At 37.3% G+C, this 18,205-nt stretch overlaps 1 protein-coding gene and 4 non-coding genes across 5 annotated transcripts in view; 4 read left to right on the forward strand and 1 right to left on the reverse strand.

The window, feature by feature from the left end:
* Positions 1 to 68: 68 nt before the first annotated feature.
* Trnag-ucc lies at positions 69 to 140 on the forward strand. Its single transcript has one exon. It is a non-coding gene; the product is annotated as a tRNA-Gly (tRNA).
* Positions 141 to 213: 73 nt separating this feature from the next.
* Trnag-ucc lies at positions 214 to 285 on the forward strand. The gene has a single exon. It is a non-coding gene; the product is annotated as a tRNA-Gly (tRNA).
* A 73-nt stretch (positions 286 to 358) lies between these two features.
* Positions 359 to 430, forward strand: Trnag-ucc. Its single transcript has one exon. It is a non-coding gene; the product is annotated as a tRNA-Gly (tRNA).
* A 73-nt stretch (positions 431 to 503) lies between these two features.
* Trnag-ucc lies at positions 504 to 575 on the forward strand. Its single transcript has one exon. It is a non-coding gene; the product is annotated as a tRNA-Gly (tRNA).
* Positions 576 to 6,260: 5,685 nt separating this feature from the next.
* LOC115449276 (facilitated trehalose transporter Tret1) overlaps positions 6,261 to 18,205 on the reverse strand; it is a 92,974-nt gene continuing 81,029 nt past the window's right edge. The window contains exons 4-5 of the mRNA XM_030177051.2: positions 14,693 to 14,880; positions 6,261 to 9,063 (exon numbers count right to left, since the gene is read on the reverse strand). Coding sequence (XP_030032911.1) covers positions 8,014 to 9,063; positions 14,693 to 14,880 — 1,238 coding nt within the window. The 3' untranslated portion in view covers positions 6,261 to 8,013. The remainder of the gene's footprint in view (positions 9,064 to 14,692; positions 14,881 to 18,205) is intronic.

Here is an 18,205-nt window from a genome sequence, read left to right on the forward strand (position 1 = left end):
TTGTTTTTTTGAATCGCTATTATTGTACCTAGATATTCTATTAGATTCTTTAGAAGGTTCTATAGCAAGCGTTGGTGGTGTAATGGTCAGCATAGTTGCCTTCCAAGCAGTTGATCCGGGTTCGATTCCCGGCCAACGCACACTTTTGTTTTTTTGAATCGCTATTATTGTACCTAGATATTCTATTAGATTCTTTAGAAGGTTCTATAGCAAGCGTTGGTGGTGTAATGGTCAGCATAGTTGCCTTCCAAGCAGTTGATCCGGGTTCGATTCCCGGCCAACGCACACTTTTGTTTTTTTGAATCGCTATTATTGTACCTAGATATTCTATTAGATTCTTTAGAAGGTTCTATAGCAAGCGTAGGTGGTGTAATGGTCAGCATAGTTGCCTTCCAAGCAGTTGATCCGGGTTCGATTCCCGGCCAACGCACACTTTTGTTTTTTTGAATCGCTATTATTGTACCTAGATATTCTATTAGATTCTTTAGAAGGTTCTATAGCAAGCGTTGGTGGTGTAATGGTCAGCATAGTTGCCTTCCAAGCAGTTGATCCGAGTTCGATTCCCGGCCAACGCACATCCTTTTTAGTATTGAAATACTAAATGCCATTTTCCCCAATTTTAGTCAATATTTCTATAATGTTTTTATTCTATATTAATCTTTACTATGATGAATCTGAAGTGTTTGTTTTAATACAATATCTGATTTTGTAATTTTCTTTCCCTACTCAACAACTACTTTATCCCCAAATACTATAATCTACATTCTACCCCGATGATATGAACACATACAGAGCCGCGAGCAAAAACTCTCTCTCATATTTTACTTAAATTTAGATGCATAGTGTAAATGAATTCTTGTGCACTGTCACACCGAATGCACGCCCGCAATCGGGGATACATTTGTCGTGGTCCTAGACACACAGCGGGGACTTCTGAGATCCCCCCCCCTGCGGCACCACGGAGGGGCGGCTACGGACGAAGACTTAGACACTTCCCTTGGAGGAAGCCCGCAGCCGTCCCTACTGCGCCGAAGAGGGCCACCACGGAGGCAGAGAGTTCAGTGTGTATACCTTATGGTTGCCAATTCATTCAGGCCTATGAGGACCCGCGAACATTTCCTGGCCATGTCCCCTCCTCCCATCCTAAGAGGGTTCCGTTTCCTTCCCCAGATATCCCCCCTAACTTCGCTCCAGACCCCTGCAGTCGTTAAACCAGAGGATTCAAGTATCCCATTCGCAAATTTCCCCTGGTAAATTGCAGGGTCCAATACACAAAAAACTGTTATCAATAAAACCTAGGTATCTACATAATCATGGACGAGATGGACCGAAGACCTGGTGAGGGTCGCCGGAGTCCGATGGATGAGGGCGGCCCAGAACCGGTCCCTGTGGCGCTCAATGGAGGAGGCCTATGTCCAGCAGTGGACGATTCCCGGCTGAAATGATGATGATCTACATAGTCCATATATATCTACCAATTATGTCAGACCAGATCTACCCTAAATCTACATAGATATCGTATAATCCGTCACGTTTTAAAGCCCGTATTAAATTCGTTAGTATCGCGTCATTGTTACCTGCGCCATTGTGGAGCTGTCATAATTAAACAGGGAAACAGTCGCGCGGGAAATGTATGTGAGGTTCGTTCGCATACTGCAGAGGAACGGGGCAGTGACGTGGCCGAGCAATATTTATAATAGACTAGCTGACCCAACAGACGATTTTCCTGTCTAAATATTGATGTCTTAACTAGGAATATTGAATTCGAATTGGTATTATATAAAAAAAATATATATAAAATAATCGTAACGCTCTATGATACACGCATTCTATCAATCGCTGACAGTTATGTAAAATTTATATTGTCTTTAAGTTTTCTTAAATTTTCTTTTATTTTCTAATGTACCGCGTAACTTCCTTCTCTTTTTCTTTCATAAGAACGTTCTCCTAACAATAATGAACACAACACCAAAATAATTATCGAAATTATTCCATCCGTTCACGCGTGATGCGATGACCAAGGGAAATAGACATTCATTTATTATAGTACTAGCTTTTGCTCGCGGCTTCGCCTGCGTGAAGGTGCTTTCCGGGATAAAACTCCCGCTGTATATTTTCCCGGGATAGAAAGTCTATCACCTTCCCAGGGTCAACTATCTCCATACGAAACTTCATAAAAATCCGTTCAGTAGATGTGAGGAAATCGATAACATACATTGTTATCGATAACATACAGGATTTGTGCCCGATATGGCGATAGGCTCGCCCCCTATCACATCATGGGACGGAACACACTTGGCGAAAAGTGGGTGCCCTGGTTGCACCTCTGCATACCCCTTCGGGGATAAAATGCGTGATGATGTGTGATGTGTGTGTGATAACATACATACAGACGGAAATGGCTCACTATTTTGGTGGTGGCTTCCACATAAAAGATAGACATATGCTGTCATGGACTTTTATTTAGAACTATTTAAGACAAACAATCCTACGGTACCTACATCATCTTTGTCTAACTCCAACGGTTTAGGCAGCGTAGGTACGCCAAATTTCCTTTTTTTTTTTGAGTTACTTGATATCTATCATTATATTATGACCAAATTACACAAAATCATTATAAATTGTAGCCTATGTGTTATTCTGATGTAACCAATACTACTGTAAAATTTCATCAAGAAAGAGAAACAAACATACATACATACATCCATCCTCACTAACTACCCCATTTATAATATTAGTAGGATATGTCGTTGGTATAGTTGAGTCGATGATACAAAGTAACATACTAATATACATTTGACAAGGCCCGGCCCGCGCCCGGAGTCTGCACGGCGGTGTGAACCACGTCTTTATGCCGATATATCCCTCCTGCTCGCACTCGCTATCCGCTGCATATATCTATCTCACGGCATCAGTCGCAATGCTGTAACCTATCGATTGACTAGCTGATATACACGATATTCAGTCTGGGGATACGTCTTGAGATTTAACAAAAACTAGAACATTTATTGCAATTATATAAAAAAATATGTATTTGTTAGACATACTTTACTATTTGTAACCAATAGCAATATATTGCGTAGTAAAATAGGTGTACATGAGTATATGACGCTATTACCAAATACTCTGCCTATTTTATAAGCACGTAAAAGTAGGGTGATTGTAGACGAAGTCTTTTAATCTTTACATAGATGTACCGAAGGATCAAAATTTCTGAAGCCTATGCAATGTACACACGTATGTACTGCAGTTCAATAATAATAGCCCTGTATTATAAACTGTTCCATCGCTGCCGGCTTCCTCCACTACTGAAAGAGTTAAGGCCTTAGTCCACCATGCCGGTCTAGTGCTGATTGATAGACTTCATATACCTTCGTAATTCTTATGGAGAACTTCTCAGGTATGCAGGTTTCCTCAGTATGTTTTACTTCACCCTCAAAGCAAATTATAATTCACAAACTATAGGACGACACGGTAGTGTATTTGATTGGACAGACCCAAAATATATAATCTACTCCTTTCTTCTATGATGTATAGACGTTCATGTCCACAGTTAGCAGTACAAAGTTCGTAATCAACTCTGGATAACAAAGTCACTACCGTCTCTTCTATTTCTACCAAGCAGCAGTTACACCCTTACCCCTAAATAGACCACGAGAAACAGTTACATTATAATTGGAAGTTTAATATGATATTGCTATTATTTATGGGCGGTCGTATCGCTTACCATCAGTCGAGAGCTCATTCATTTAATTGCAATAAAAATATGCATCGATAAAAAATTTAAAGTATCTAGGAATTGAATATAAGATACCTTTGTTCAGCAGTGTACTTTATTTGTAACCCCCAGATATCATGAGACGTGTCCCGATTCCCCCCACTATTGGGTTCCCGGCTCGCCCGCGGCGGCTCGCTTCCACGCACCCGATGTACACCATTGTGAGCATCTCTCTGACCTCGTTTCGCAGTTTTATTTCACGACTAATTTGTATATTTTAAAAAATATTCGTAAGTATTTCTGCGCGCTTACCCGTGAAACTTATTGCAGCGAGAATGTAAAAGTCTGATAATTTGATATAGACTGATGAAACTCCGTTCAATATGAGTTTAGCAGTTTTGGATAAACAATGTTAAAAGGTGTGTTTAGGTTTTGTAAATTTCTGTATTGAGCTTGTCTCTGTTTCTCGTGTCTTGAAAACATCTTTATTGCGTTAAACGCTTTTTAAGGTTTCGAGGTATATTATGACCGTCATAATAATTATTTCTTGTATCTAATAATCAGCCCTTTTTCGTTAATCGGTCTACGTTTTGTGTAAAATATGTTACAAGACATTTGCTATATACTCAATGTTACAAAACCGAATAAGAAATATTTAAAATATCAACTGCAATTACTAGACTTATGTTACAGGTATATTTACCTACTTATATTTTACCGGTGGAAGGTCGCTTATATGTGAAAGTCCGCCTGGGTAAGTACCATCGCAATGTCTATATCTGCCGCCAGGCAGCAGTGTGTAGTCACTGTTGGGTTCCGGTTTGAAGATTGTATCCAGTGTAACTACTGGACATAAGACTTAACATCTCATGTCTCAGGATGGCGAACGCAGTGAAATACCGAACAATTCTTCAATACTTCCCGTTTGAAGGACATTGTAGCCAGTGTAACTACGGGACATAATAAGACTTAACGTCTCATGTTTCAGGGTGGCGAACGCAGAAGTATACCAAACAATATTTTATAATTGGAGGTGTTGGATGGTGTTTCTGCTGTTAATGGGCCGTCGTATCGCTTACCAACAGGCGAATGACAAGTCCGCCTCGTCATACAAAACAATAAAAAAATAAATAAAAAAAAAGCAAAGCAAAATATTTATTAACTATTTTTATATAACTAATTTACACATCGAAGCCGAGAATAGAAACCACAGATAATTATAAATCTAGTATTATTTCAACTTATCATAAGTGAAGTTAAACTCTGCTTTAAATATTGATATTTTACTTTGATGACTGATGTATTTAATACATAAAATGTGACGTATGAAAAAATTACAAGCGCACTTGAAACTTCGTAAATAAATCTTTTGAACCGCACGTTTCGAGTCTCAAGTGGTCTCTAGTTCAATTACTTGTATTTTTAGTTGCAGTCGTTGAACTTTTTGTATTATTTTGTTAAGCTGTGGTCATATTCCATGATTGTAATTAGATACTTAGCAATATACGTAGTCCTGGATTTGTAAATAGGCCGTATAGGCCGCGGCCTATGGGCGGCAGCCTCTTGGGACGGTAGATTTCAAAAGATGCTTACTCGGTTCAACTTTAGTGCCTTCCATAATACAAACAAATGGAAAATTATAAAGTACTTTAGAAACATACATGCATACATACATAAGCCTACTTACATGGGGCGGCGGATATAAAGTGGCCTACACTCATAAAAAATATAAATCCGACACTGAATATACGATGTAAGTACTTAACTACATGGTGAACTTAGCTACTAACCGAGGTAATTCTTGCTGTCTTTATACTGAATGCATGCCCGTGTAAGGAGGAACGTTTATCGCGGACCTAATCACACACTTGAGTGTGTATACCTCTTGGTTAAGCTTCATATTAAGGCCTATAAAGGCTTAAGAAAATTTTCCCGCCTCTCCTCCGCTCATCCTATTGTTTTATATGTGCACGGCGAAGGAACTGACTGATGATAAGTGAAGTGAGCTCCAATTGAATGTCGACTGACGAGAGATGATTACTCTTCGACAGTCGATACAATTATGCCTGATGGAACCGCATATACACAGGCTGATCCTAACAACACACTTACGTGGGTTAATGATGGTGATGGGTTGTAACAGCTTGTGTACGGTGGTGGTTATCCGGGCGGATACAAAATATTTCCTACCTAGCCCCAAGTCCCTATTCCTATGAAAAAAGTTTTTGAAATTTCTTTCTCCTATATTCTTTAGTTCTCTATAAGCAACAAGATCGATAGACATTAAAATTAATTGTTTATGCATAATTAGTGATGTTCTTGGTGACTGTACATTTTTAGCAATACCTATAAATGCAGATATTAATTACTTCCAAAATGATGCACAGTCTCCTAAGAAAGGTTTTTTGTAACAGCGGTTAAGTTTAGCTACCTTAGGACAGCTGTCATTACTGTTCCTTCTAAAAAATCCATCCTGTATACCCACACTCGCATATGTCAGTCGATATGATGCCTAGCAGGAGTTAACAAGAAAACAAAAATATCAGTTTCAGACGTTTTATTGAAACACTTAAATTCGACTTTTTAAGTACAAATTATTAATTTAGCATACATTTATGGCAACGTACTGTTGTAAAACAAATTCGTTATAATGAGCGTCGACTTTGTAACAAACAATAACCAAATTACCAATGAAAATACTGGTAATTGAAATATAATTCTATTTTTTGTCAATAGATGGCGGTACACGACAATTTATCAATCTTCTGTATAATTTAAATGTAAAATTTAATGTATGATATTAATAAACGTTATTCAAATAAAATATTATGTGTAAATAAGTGTTTATAAAGACCAACAAACAATTAATTTAGTATTAACAAAACACATTTACTTCGTTCGTCGCTAGATGGCGTTGTAATACTAATCCGCTCACAACCCTACGTCTATACATAAATAGTTCATAAAAATATACAAAAGTAACATATCTATATACAATTGTTATAACATTTAGATATTCGAAATGCAAAGGCACCTTTTAGCACCAAACGGTGACGTCACACATTTTACCTAGAACGATATAAATCGTTAAATATAACCATTTCTATGCATTCAACGTCCAATATTACATCTACATACAACTGAGGCGTGTTTTTATTTTTAAAGGTACATTGGCCCGTATACTTCAAGTGGACCAGGCCAACACATTCTTTAACAAAATTACATACAAACGAAGTTATTCAGCTGTTTTCTAGTGACCTAATATTATATTTGTCAATGATTTTATATTTTTATGTCCAATTAACAAATACTTGACTCACCTAAGTAATTATCACCAAAGAACATTTAAGCCTGAGAAATAGCCAAAATAAAAACAATTTCCTCAAAATTATTAAAAAATGTCAATAGATTTTTGAACCTGGCACGCTGAAAAGAAAGGTGACTTTCGATTTAGTGTTACCGAATGAGGATTCATTCAATAAAAAAAAATGTCTGCAGTGATGTTATTGGTACAATGAACGCACGTAGAATAATAAACATAATACATTTACACATGTCATACCCGTACTAGACTCTAAGCTATATTTACAATAAATAACCCCTGGCTCAGATCTGATGTACACTCGGATATACGTTTGGAAGCCCTTCATTTAGTAATATTGGATTTGCTTAATTTCTACACAAATCTTAAAATATATTGTTTTTTTTTCTCATAAATACTCAATTGCTAGTTGATTTTTCTTAATACTTAACTATAAAAAAAGAGATAAAAGTATATTTTGTATCTACAATAGTATTAACTGAGTATATTTCGAGAAAGAACCAATTTAAATTCTAAGATTAGACTATCCATATATATTTCATTCATTCAGTATTTCATTTAGATTTCATTTAGTATAATTTGGCTAAAGACCCTTACAGTAAATATTCATTAACTATTAAAATGTATTTAATCGTAAATATAATCCGAGTGACATTTCAAACAATTTCAACTAAAAATAAGTCCATTCAGTTAGAGGCCATTAGGCCAAATTGAGGCCAACGCAGGGCCAGCCTGAGGCCAATGTATACCTACCACTAACGTGATGCGTAGAGGAACTTCATAAAGGCACTATTAAACATAAATAATACTGACATACATCTCTTGTACGCCTACAAGACAATATTACAGTAACTGGCTACACACTTCTCAAATCGATGAGACCACTCAATCAAGACCTCCGAAAAACATTTCTGGAGCGACTAATGAGGGAACTCCAGTAGAAAGGTTTGCATCCAATAGCTTGAGGATGTAACTATCGGTTAATGCACAAAGACTCCACATATTTTGGGTCCATTTCGTCTATTTCTCTCCCTTTAGTCTCAGGTACAAACAACACCACAAATAGCAGACACAGCACTGATATACCGGAGTACATCCAAAATAAGCCGTACAGGCCGATGTGGTTTTGGAAGTCGGTGGCAGTTTTCACGTTCACAAACCCACAGAGATGGCTGAAACTCGTCGCCAGAGCGCTGCCGGTACTCCTGTACTCGAGAGGAAATAATTCTCCAACCAAGAGTGAAGATATAGGTCCGATACCCAAAGAAAATGCTATCGTCAGAGTGAGGACACAGAGTAAAGGTATCCAGTCGTAGGATGATTCCAGATACGTGCCCTGTCCGATCTGGGTTGTATTTGTCGTGTTCCTGAACACTTCTTCGAAGTAGTAAGCATAGGATCCGAAGCCGGCGAGCGCTATCGACATCATGACGCCACTGATCATGAGGAGTGGGAGACGACCGACGTTGTCTATCAGCATTCCAGAGAGACAAGAGGCTAATAGCTGCGCGACACTTGCAGCTATCGCGCCTCCGTGAGGGTTCATAGAACTAAGCGTCTTCTTGAACAGATCAACAGCGTAGAAGTTCAACAAATTCGCTCCAGTGAACCTCTGGAAGAACATCAGCCCGCACGTGATGAGCACTGGCCTCGTCAAACGTTTGGACAGCAGCACCTTGAACTTGTTAGTGTGGCTTCCGTTAGCCAATTTGCTGGCCAGGATATTGGTTCTAATCGTGGCTAGTTCTTGTCGGACATCGGCGTCGGGTCCTCTCAGCCACTGTAAGGACTCTTCTGCTTCCTGCTCTTTCCCTCTCAATAGGAGGGAGGAGGGAGTCTCGGGAATGAAGAAGAGAGCGAAGAACAGCAGTATGGGTGCTGCGGCCACCATCAGGGCGAGCTGCGTCCAGTTAAGGTAGGCGCCGAGAGTGAAGGATATCAGGATGCCGATCTGGCTGAGGATCTTCAGCACTGAGCTGAGGCAGCCGCGGATTTCTGGCACTGCGATTTCAGTCACGTATACCTGAGAACAAAGTTAAATTGTTTTTAATCGTAAATACATAACCTTTACTTCCAAGGGGTTGGTGGGATCATAAAATCTAGAGCCTCTTTTTCCGAAGCCATCAGTCTTAAAAGGCTATAAACATACTGATATTTATAATAATACTAGCTTTTGCCCGCGGCTCCGCCCGCGTTATAAAGTTTTTCAGGCTAAAGTTTTCCGTTATAAAAGTAGTAGTTTCCCGGGAGCCTATGTTCTTCCCAGGGTCTCAAACTGTTCCATACCAAACTTCATCTTTACCCCTAAGTGTTAAGGGTTGTCCACCCTTAACAATTTTTTTTACAAAAAATAGGGGTTGGTGATAGAAGGGTATAAATTTAGGGTTGAATGTACTTTTTAATGCGACATAATAAAAAAATAAAAAAATAAAAATTTGTATAGAATTATAAAAAAATGGTTAGGGTGGACAACCCTTAACACTTAGGGTATGAAAAATAGATGTTAGCCGATTCTCAGACCTACTGAATATGCATGCAAAATTTGGTTAAAATCGGTAAAGCCGTTTCGGAGGAGTACGGAGACAAACATTGTGACACGAGAATTTTATATATTAGATTATACACTTCGTTATACCCGTATTCTTTTCGACGTGACTTTGTATAACTATTAAGCATACTTGTTAAGTATACTTGGTGTGACAATGTTCCGTAACACAATCGCTAATTGTATTGTTTGTAGTATTGGAGTTATAATTAACCGTCACGTGCGACGAATGGTAATGTTTGAAACACATTTTTTGATTTCGACATGCTGATTTTCGAGGGTGTTTCTTTTCTTTTTATAAGCGGCGATAGCCTAGTTGGGTGTAGAACGGACTGCGAAGAACTGTCCGCAGGTTCAAATCCCAAGGGCACACACATCTGACTTTTCTAAAATCATGTGTGTATTCCTTGTGAATGTATCGTTCGCTTTAACAGTGAAGGAAAACATCGTGAGGAAACCTGCACATCTAAAAAGTTCTCTATAGGAATTTCGAAGGTGAGTGAAGTCTACCAATCCGCACTAGACCAGCGTGGTGGACTAAGGCCTAATCCCTCTCCGTAGTAGAGGAGGCCCGTGCTTAGCAGTGGGCAAGTATATAATACAGGGCTGATATTATTATTATTATTCTTTTTATAGTTTTTTTTTATTGCTCATGATGACGAGACGAGTTTGCCGTTCGCCTGATGGTAAGCGATGCGACCGCCCATAAACAGTAGAAACACCATCCAACGCCTTGAATTACAAAGTATTGTTTGGTATTCTACTGCGCTTGCGATTCTGAGATATGAGATGTTAAGTTTTATTATGTCCAGTAGTTACACTGGCTCCAATATTCTTTAAACCGGCGGCAGAAATAGACATTGTGGTAGTCACAGGTCATCTCATATGAGATACCTACGACCAGTAGAATACTGTAATACTAATATTCCATATAGAAGTAATATTGAAGTATATGTTGATTTGCAAATAGACCTTCATGTTACTTGATTTATTCATCACAGCCAATCTACAAAATGGTGGAATTCTTCTAGTCTACATTTTATGTCAGAAATTTTACGCAACTGAAGCCACGAGAAATACGTAGTATTAGAATACATAAGAGGATATACTTAGTACAACAGTATTTTTTGTTCCAACCACTCTACACCACGATTTTTTACAATACAAATAACAAGGCTCTTAACTTAAGAGTTGGTATTCCCCCATGTTAAAAACAATATTTTCCCGTCGATAAGCAAACAGATCGTAACATTGAATGGTCACTTCAGCACGGTTCTGAGTAAAAACCCAGTCATAATCTCGGACACAACAACTACACCCCGCAGAGAATTATTAACAAAGATTATAACAGAACAGAAGATAGGTAGATATTTTGAATGCGAGCACATGGGTACTGAGTTTTTAATGCTGCTAAATATATGAGTTTTTGTTTATTTATTTATTTACCAACGCTTGTATACATCAATACTTTAACAAAAAAACATGTCAATTAGTTACAAATCATCATAATGTTACAAAGCAATTACTAGCTGTTGCTCGCGGTTCTTGCGTGAAAACGTTTTTCCGTAATAAAATTTCCACTTTATCATATTCTCTTTGGATAAAAGGTAGCTTATATTCATCCTAGGGTCTCAAACTATCTCCATACCAAATTTCGTTTCGAAATCGGTTTGATGGTTCAGCTGTGAAAGGATAAAAAGAACAGAGTTACTTTCGCATTTATAAGTAGAGATGCTACTAGTAACGTTTAACATTGAGCTATAATTACTAGATTATATGTCCTATTTTAGGTTACAAGCATAGTGCAGTACAATCAGGCAAACTGAGTTCTTCATATACGTAAACGTGTAAATTATTTTTGTAACAATTTTGTACTTAGCTATAATAACGTTAATTTCGGTGTGGTTTTTACGTTTTACTTACAAGTCTGGCTACGCCTTCAGGTATACGCGACATTATTAGCAATCCAATTACATTTTATTTTGTCTCTGAGAGCTTCTAAATTATAGATATTAACATATCCTCACGCTTAATCTACGGCAGACGTTAACCCATAGCGGTATGAAACATGACGTTTTGTTAGAAATGTTCTTACAATGCGTTATGCTCACGCAAGCTTTTGAGAAGTCAAGTAAAATATACAAGCGAGATTTATTGTGGATTGTTTGACGGCCTGACGCTGTCGTAATCAGTGTGCCGGACACAAAACAATTGAACAACGGTCTTTAACTTTCAACAGAATATGGTAAGTGCCGGATTTATATTGCAAGACTTTGTGAACGTGATAATAAAAATTTGCTATAATGTAGGTACATACCACGCAGGCCTGCAAATTATAGCGAGTGAAGAATTTTCATAGCAAACTGATTGTAATGGCCTTGACAATAAGTCAACTACAATCTTAATATAATGTCCAATAATCAGATTTTTAGTGTCTCGATCGAAGTCAGAATTGCTTTGACCTGGTTTCATATAAAAAAATGATATGATCTCTTAATATTTAATAAGATTTCATCCTACTTTCACTTTAACAATAAAGTAACGCCGTTATTTTATAATTTATGATCTCTACAATTTGTCATTCAAAAATCAATTTATATAGAATGTAATCCTATAATTTAATTAGTAAATTAGTTTGATGGCAATAAAGTAGAAAGTTTAATGCATTATAACGCCATCTATTAGTAAAAGTGGAGCGACTGACGGAACTGGAGAATCTTGGGGCGTGGATGGTTTAAATATTATTAAGGTCATTTCTAATATATTTTTTATGGAAACTAAATAAGTCAGCAGTAAAGCCTTCTAATCGCCGCGTATGGAATGTAAAATAAAAAAATTGCGAGACACCTGCAAAATTCGTTTTGTTTTAAGTATCTATCGAATTATTAGTGAATATAAGAACCTATATTTTATTTCAGAGGACCTTCATCTACATAATATGTCCATACTCTAACCGTAATGACTAATGATTGAAACGCTTACGAAACGTCGAGAACACAAAATAAATAAAAATATAAATTTGCAAATTTAGTTTTGTGTATCCTGCATAATAATAAAATTCGGATTTACTTCCTTTAGTTTACACAAGTGTGGTTCAATTAATATAATATTCTTTACATATCCAATATTGATTTACCCGTATTTCTGCGTAGTCTCAACAGCATTGTGAAGTCTGACGCCCTAATTGCGCAGCAAATATTTGCGAGCTGTTGCAACTCATAACTGGTCATGGCGACTGTTTAAGGCAAATTATATTTCTGTGCTTAGCTCCTTACACTAATATAGATATAGTATATTTAGAAACGGATACTACTATAGTGGTTTATTAACTTTACGCAAAACTTAAATAAAAGTTTTTCTTTGCAAAACTACTTTTTGAGTATAATAATATAATAATATCAGCCCTGTATTATATACTGTTCCACTGCTGCACGGGCCTCCTCTACTACTGAGAGGCCTTAGTCCACCACGTTGGCCTAGTGCGGATTGGTAGACTTCACACGCCCTAAAAAATCCTATAGAGAACTTCTCAGGTATGCAGGTTTCATCACGATGTTTTCTTCACCGTTAAAGCAAGAGATAATTCACAAAGAATACACACATAATTTTAGAAGAGTCAGTGGTGCGTGCCCTTGCGAATTGAACCTGCGGATATTCGTCTTGGCAGTCCGTGCCTCACCCAACTAGGCTATTGCCGCTTGTTTTCATTATGAATTATAATTATTCGAAAAGGACAAATTGGTTACATATTATTTTTTCTGGAAAATAATCTCAGTTTGTAAATAATAAATACCCAAAAAAAGTCACGTTATCGTCAAGAATTCTGCCTAAAATTATATTTTTTATCATCGAGTGACATCTGTCGACAAATTACAAGGTAATGTTATATTGTCTACAATGTTCATTACTGGTGTTTGGGTGATAAAATTCATCATTCATTCTTATCTCGCTGACAAGATAGGTAGAAACGTATTTGACACATCACGATTTACCGATCGTATTTCCGTCCAAAATAATAGGTAGCCATTGAAATAAAACTATTTTTCGGATTTTACCGCGGTTTTTTATATCTTTACTTTTTTCTGACGTTTCGAAGACTGCAGCCTACATGGTGTCAGCCCCCTGTCACCATGAAGATTATATTCCAAGGTACTAGAAAACTAAACATCGTATAAATTGATACAAATTTCCCAAGTATCCAAATCAAAAATTTTACCGAACACTAAAAATAATGGATAGCTGACTAAATCGATTAGGATTTCTTAATTTACAGTTAAAGTAAAGTAAAGCCATGCCATAAACTACACTAACAAGACAAATCGCAAGTTGATGACCTGAAAACACAATATTTTGTATAAATATTTGCGACGTCCTAAAAACTGCACGCAAAATGCCCATTGTTCAAGGGTCACTGCACCACACTACGCAGTGCTGATGTCATAGGTTCCGTTCTAGAAAGTACTGTTAGGTTCATGATTTGAGATATCCCCATTTCCAATTTTCGTTTTTTCCTTAAAAGTTGTGATTCGTGAGGCGATATTCTCTTGCAGTTGATTTTATAGTAGAGTCTTTACATTACTAGACATAAGAACCATCTATTATGCCTTATGTTCGTGTTTGAGGCGGCCTGTTAATGCTGCAAAGATGGTTGCATGTTGACTACTACTTTTTAAGATCTACGTAGGTGTTCATAGAGAAAGGAGATCTGGAATTACCATTTTTTATCGGATTGTGGTATATTCGTATCCGCCTGGATAGCGACCACGGTACACAAAGTGTAAAAATGGGATCTACCTGTATGTCTGGTTACAAACAAGCCAGAATTGTGTCAACAGGCGAAGGATAATTATTCTGCAATCAATACTCCACGCCACTACCATCACGCACAATCAAGTGTCACCGTTTCTCCCCAAGAATCTAGATGGTACGTGAAGACTGTCAACCAGGTCGTACTAGGTGGTGGACTAAGTCGTAAATCTTCTCAGTGGTAAAGTAGGTCCGGGCCCAGCAGTGGGATAATATATTATTATTGCTACAATGTGGTCTTATAAAGAGGGCCTATGACAATAGATGATAAGATCTTCAAAGTATTCCAAATATAACGTACCAGTGTAGCCATGTTGATGCAGCAGACCAACATCCCAGCGCAGAAGGAGGCAATGGAGATCATCCGGACGCTGGTAGCCAGCGCTGTCGCCAGCCACGTCAGCGTGTACGGCAGAGCCGTGGTGAGCAGGACCGTACGCCTGCCGAGACGCATAGCCAGGCCGCCCATGATGCCGCCAATGAAAGCTCCTGAGACAAGAGAAATAAAGTTCCATTGTATAATTGTTGCACAATGGTGGACAGACGATTGATAAAGGTCGTCGGAACATGCTGGATACAGGCTTGCGACAGGTTCGTCTGGAAATTTTTAGGGGAGGCCTATGTTCAGTAGTGGACTTTACGTGACTGATGATGATGCACAAAGTCACTGCAATTTATGTATACCTAACGACCTGCTCTAACTTCGCATGGGTAGCAGAGCATATATGCCAACATTTTTCGTGTCGTACAAATTTGTAATGAATTTATACACAAAAACATTCCTTTTCAAATACTATTTGATACTTGATAAAAACTGTATGAAAATCTGTTCGGTAGTTTTTGAATTTATCTCGTTCAGACAGACGGACATAGCGAGGGTGTTTATTTTATAATATATAAGGAAAAGTAGACGACTCATGCCTGGTCAAAGGAACAAATTTATGTCTAGCATAAAGAGATATTCTTCTTTACTAACTTAGCACTTCCATTTCTCAGGTGGAAGAAGAAAAATTGAATAGGTAAAAGTATAGAATGACCATCTGAACTATAACCATTGCATATAATGAAGGACGCTGCCAGAAAAATCAAGGTTCCACAAAAGAATTTTGCGTAAAAATAAAAAATAATACTATGCAGTAAAATAATAAATCTAAGTAAAAATCAAGATCTTTGATGTCGCTACGTAAACATAGATGATTGATGTTTAGCTCCAGAATCGAAGTGACATATAAATTGAATGAATTATCCGTTTTCGAAATCCGTAAACAAAAATCGTTTAGCATATTTCACATCCCGCCAAAATAACATAAACGAACAAAACAATTCGCTGTAATAAACAACTCATACTCCGGTTGATTTAGTTTGGCGGCTCTCGTCAAATCAGTTACAATTAGCATAACTCCTAGTCGGATAGTAAGGCATGCGCAGACGACATACAATACTAAATACTGTTGCGATTGATATTTTTTTATAGGTGTATATATGTGACTTCACTGCGCCTGATTGTAGTGGGGTCCAATAGAATGTTCAGTGACAAGAGATAATTACTCCTCGGCAGTTGATATAATTATGCCGGCCTGTTGGTACCAGATATACACAGGCTGCCAAGAGCGACAGTTACGTGGGCCACTATGACGAGTTTTAACACCTAGTGTACATAAGTATAGTTATAAGTTTCTAAATACATGTGTACGACTATGTAAATTTTTTTTCTTCTTGTGCAACGTGTGAGTCTTTTGTTGTCTCGTTTCCAAAACTTAGTGTCGTGTTAATTAAATATAAATAAGCAATTTTGGTACTAAAAGGTTTAAAAAACAATATTTATGCTTTTTGTATAATGTATTTTTGGTATGACGTAATTATCTTTTCCCTTCCCTTCATTATAAATCTAATGAATATTTTGTACCAGACGTTTGACAATAATCTTATTATAAGTGTTTCTGCTCAACTCCCAAATCCCATATAATCCTGATATTGACTAATAAGAGTTTAAGCCCAGAAAGTCATAGATATAACAGGCCACTTGCATACTCCTTTGCTTCCATATACGCTAAATATAATTCTAGCCACCGAGACGAAGACCACAACTTCATTAGTAAAAATAATATTTGAATTACATCCTAATCATATTCAGTGAAAGAAAAAAGTTAAATCTAACCTAACCTAAAATTCAGTGTAGTTAATGTTCGTAGCTAAATAAAAAAAATATTATATATCAATGTCAGACCGAAAACTGTCGTCTGCGTGGTACGTTAAAATGAGACAGTAATAGATCCTCTTTGAATTCTCTAATGTGGATTTTCATTCCATTTAATCTAATGGCAATGCTAAGACGCACGGCTTTCTCTAGTTTAGTAAAGCACTAGCATTAGTTTCTACTACTGGTACGCAATTTGATTAATGCGAATCCATTTTTTTTACTGCCACTAGAATATCACCCACTGCACCGATGGTTAGTGAAGTGGGGTCCAATAGAATGTCGACTGACGAGAGGTGATTACCCCTCGGCAGTCGACACAATTATGCCGGCCTGTTGGAACCAGATATACACATCTCGACGACACACTTACGTGGGCCAATATGGCGGGTTTAACACCTTGTGTATGGTAGTCGCTATCCTGACGGATATAAAATATATCTTAACATGAGCAAAATATTATTCCTGCATTTTCATAATATTGGCAGCTAAAATTGAAGCAACATTAAAACTTATACTTAGTTTAGTAATAACAGAAGTGAGATGCTTAAATACTATACATAAACGGTACTTAAATGGTTCATTGTAATCGCTATTTACCACATCAGTGTTACTAAACATTACTCGCATATCGTAAAACCTACGCCAGTGTTCAATATTTAGACAAATCGTTTGGTTTGCAAACATTATGATTTCATGCATTCTTTACTACGTTTGACGCACTGGGCCCGGAACTAAATCAATTTAAATTTACATAGTAAATTAATAAGTCATATCGAAATTCTTTACTAGAAAAATCTCTTGCATGCTAGGTTTAAATGAAATCTAGATTTTGGATTTATCTTCTGCTAAACATTGTGTTAACTCTGTTATATTTAGGTTTCCTTCATCGCACCTTTTACCTTATCAAACATAGGCAGGAATGTTATTAAATCCCCTACACTGATATAAGCAGAAAAGCCCAGCACATTAACCTCCCCAGGGACCGAATCCGTAACCTCAACAGAACCGAAATATTACGATATCCAGTAAAGGGTACATAAACAAAAAATAATTTTCGTGATCGAATAACAAATAACTTAGTTCTAAGCTAACAGACATTAAAAAATACGGGTCAAAGAGATGGCCTGCTCCTTTTTTGAAGTCGGTTAAAAATATAGTCAATGATCGAATGCGGTGTAAACGGCACTGTCTATTTCGGTATCGCGCGAGTCTGGCTGCCATATTTCACTGATGTCGCTCATAGCATTACTCTCAATATGTTTTAATTTGTTGCTTATACTGAACTAAATGAGACAATGTCTGTCTGTTTCATGAATACTGCGACAACTGTCAAGATTAATAGCGCGGAAATAACTCGCGCGGTCTCTTTTTAAAGGTTGTTTTATTTCTAACCCAACCTAAATTGACTGTGATGCCGTTTGTGCAATTTCCCTTGTTCTCCTAAGCTTTGCAGCTGTCTTCAATCAGAGACAAAATAATTTAATTAGATAGAACTTCTTTATTTTAATTATTGTTAGAAATTCAGTATAATTGTAATAAAATATCTGTGTATACTTCAACATAATTTCGAAACCAATATGTCCAACAAGAGTAGTCTACGTAAGGACTTAGCCA

Source organism: Manduca sexta, chromosome 5, assembly GCF_014839805.1.
Source record: "Manduca sexta isolate Smith_Timp_Sample1 chromosome 5, JHU_Msex_v1.0, whole genome shotgun sequence".
Classification (NCBI taxonomy): Eukaryota; Metazoa; Arthropoda; class Insecta; order Lepidoptera; family Sphingidae; genus Manduca; species Manduca sexta.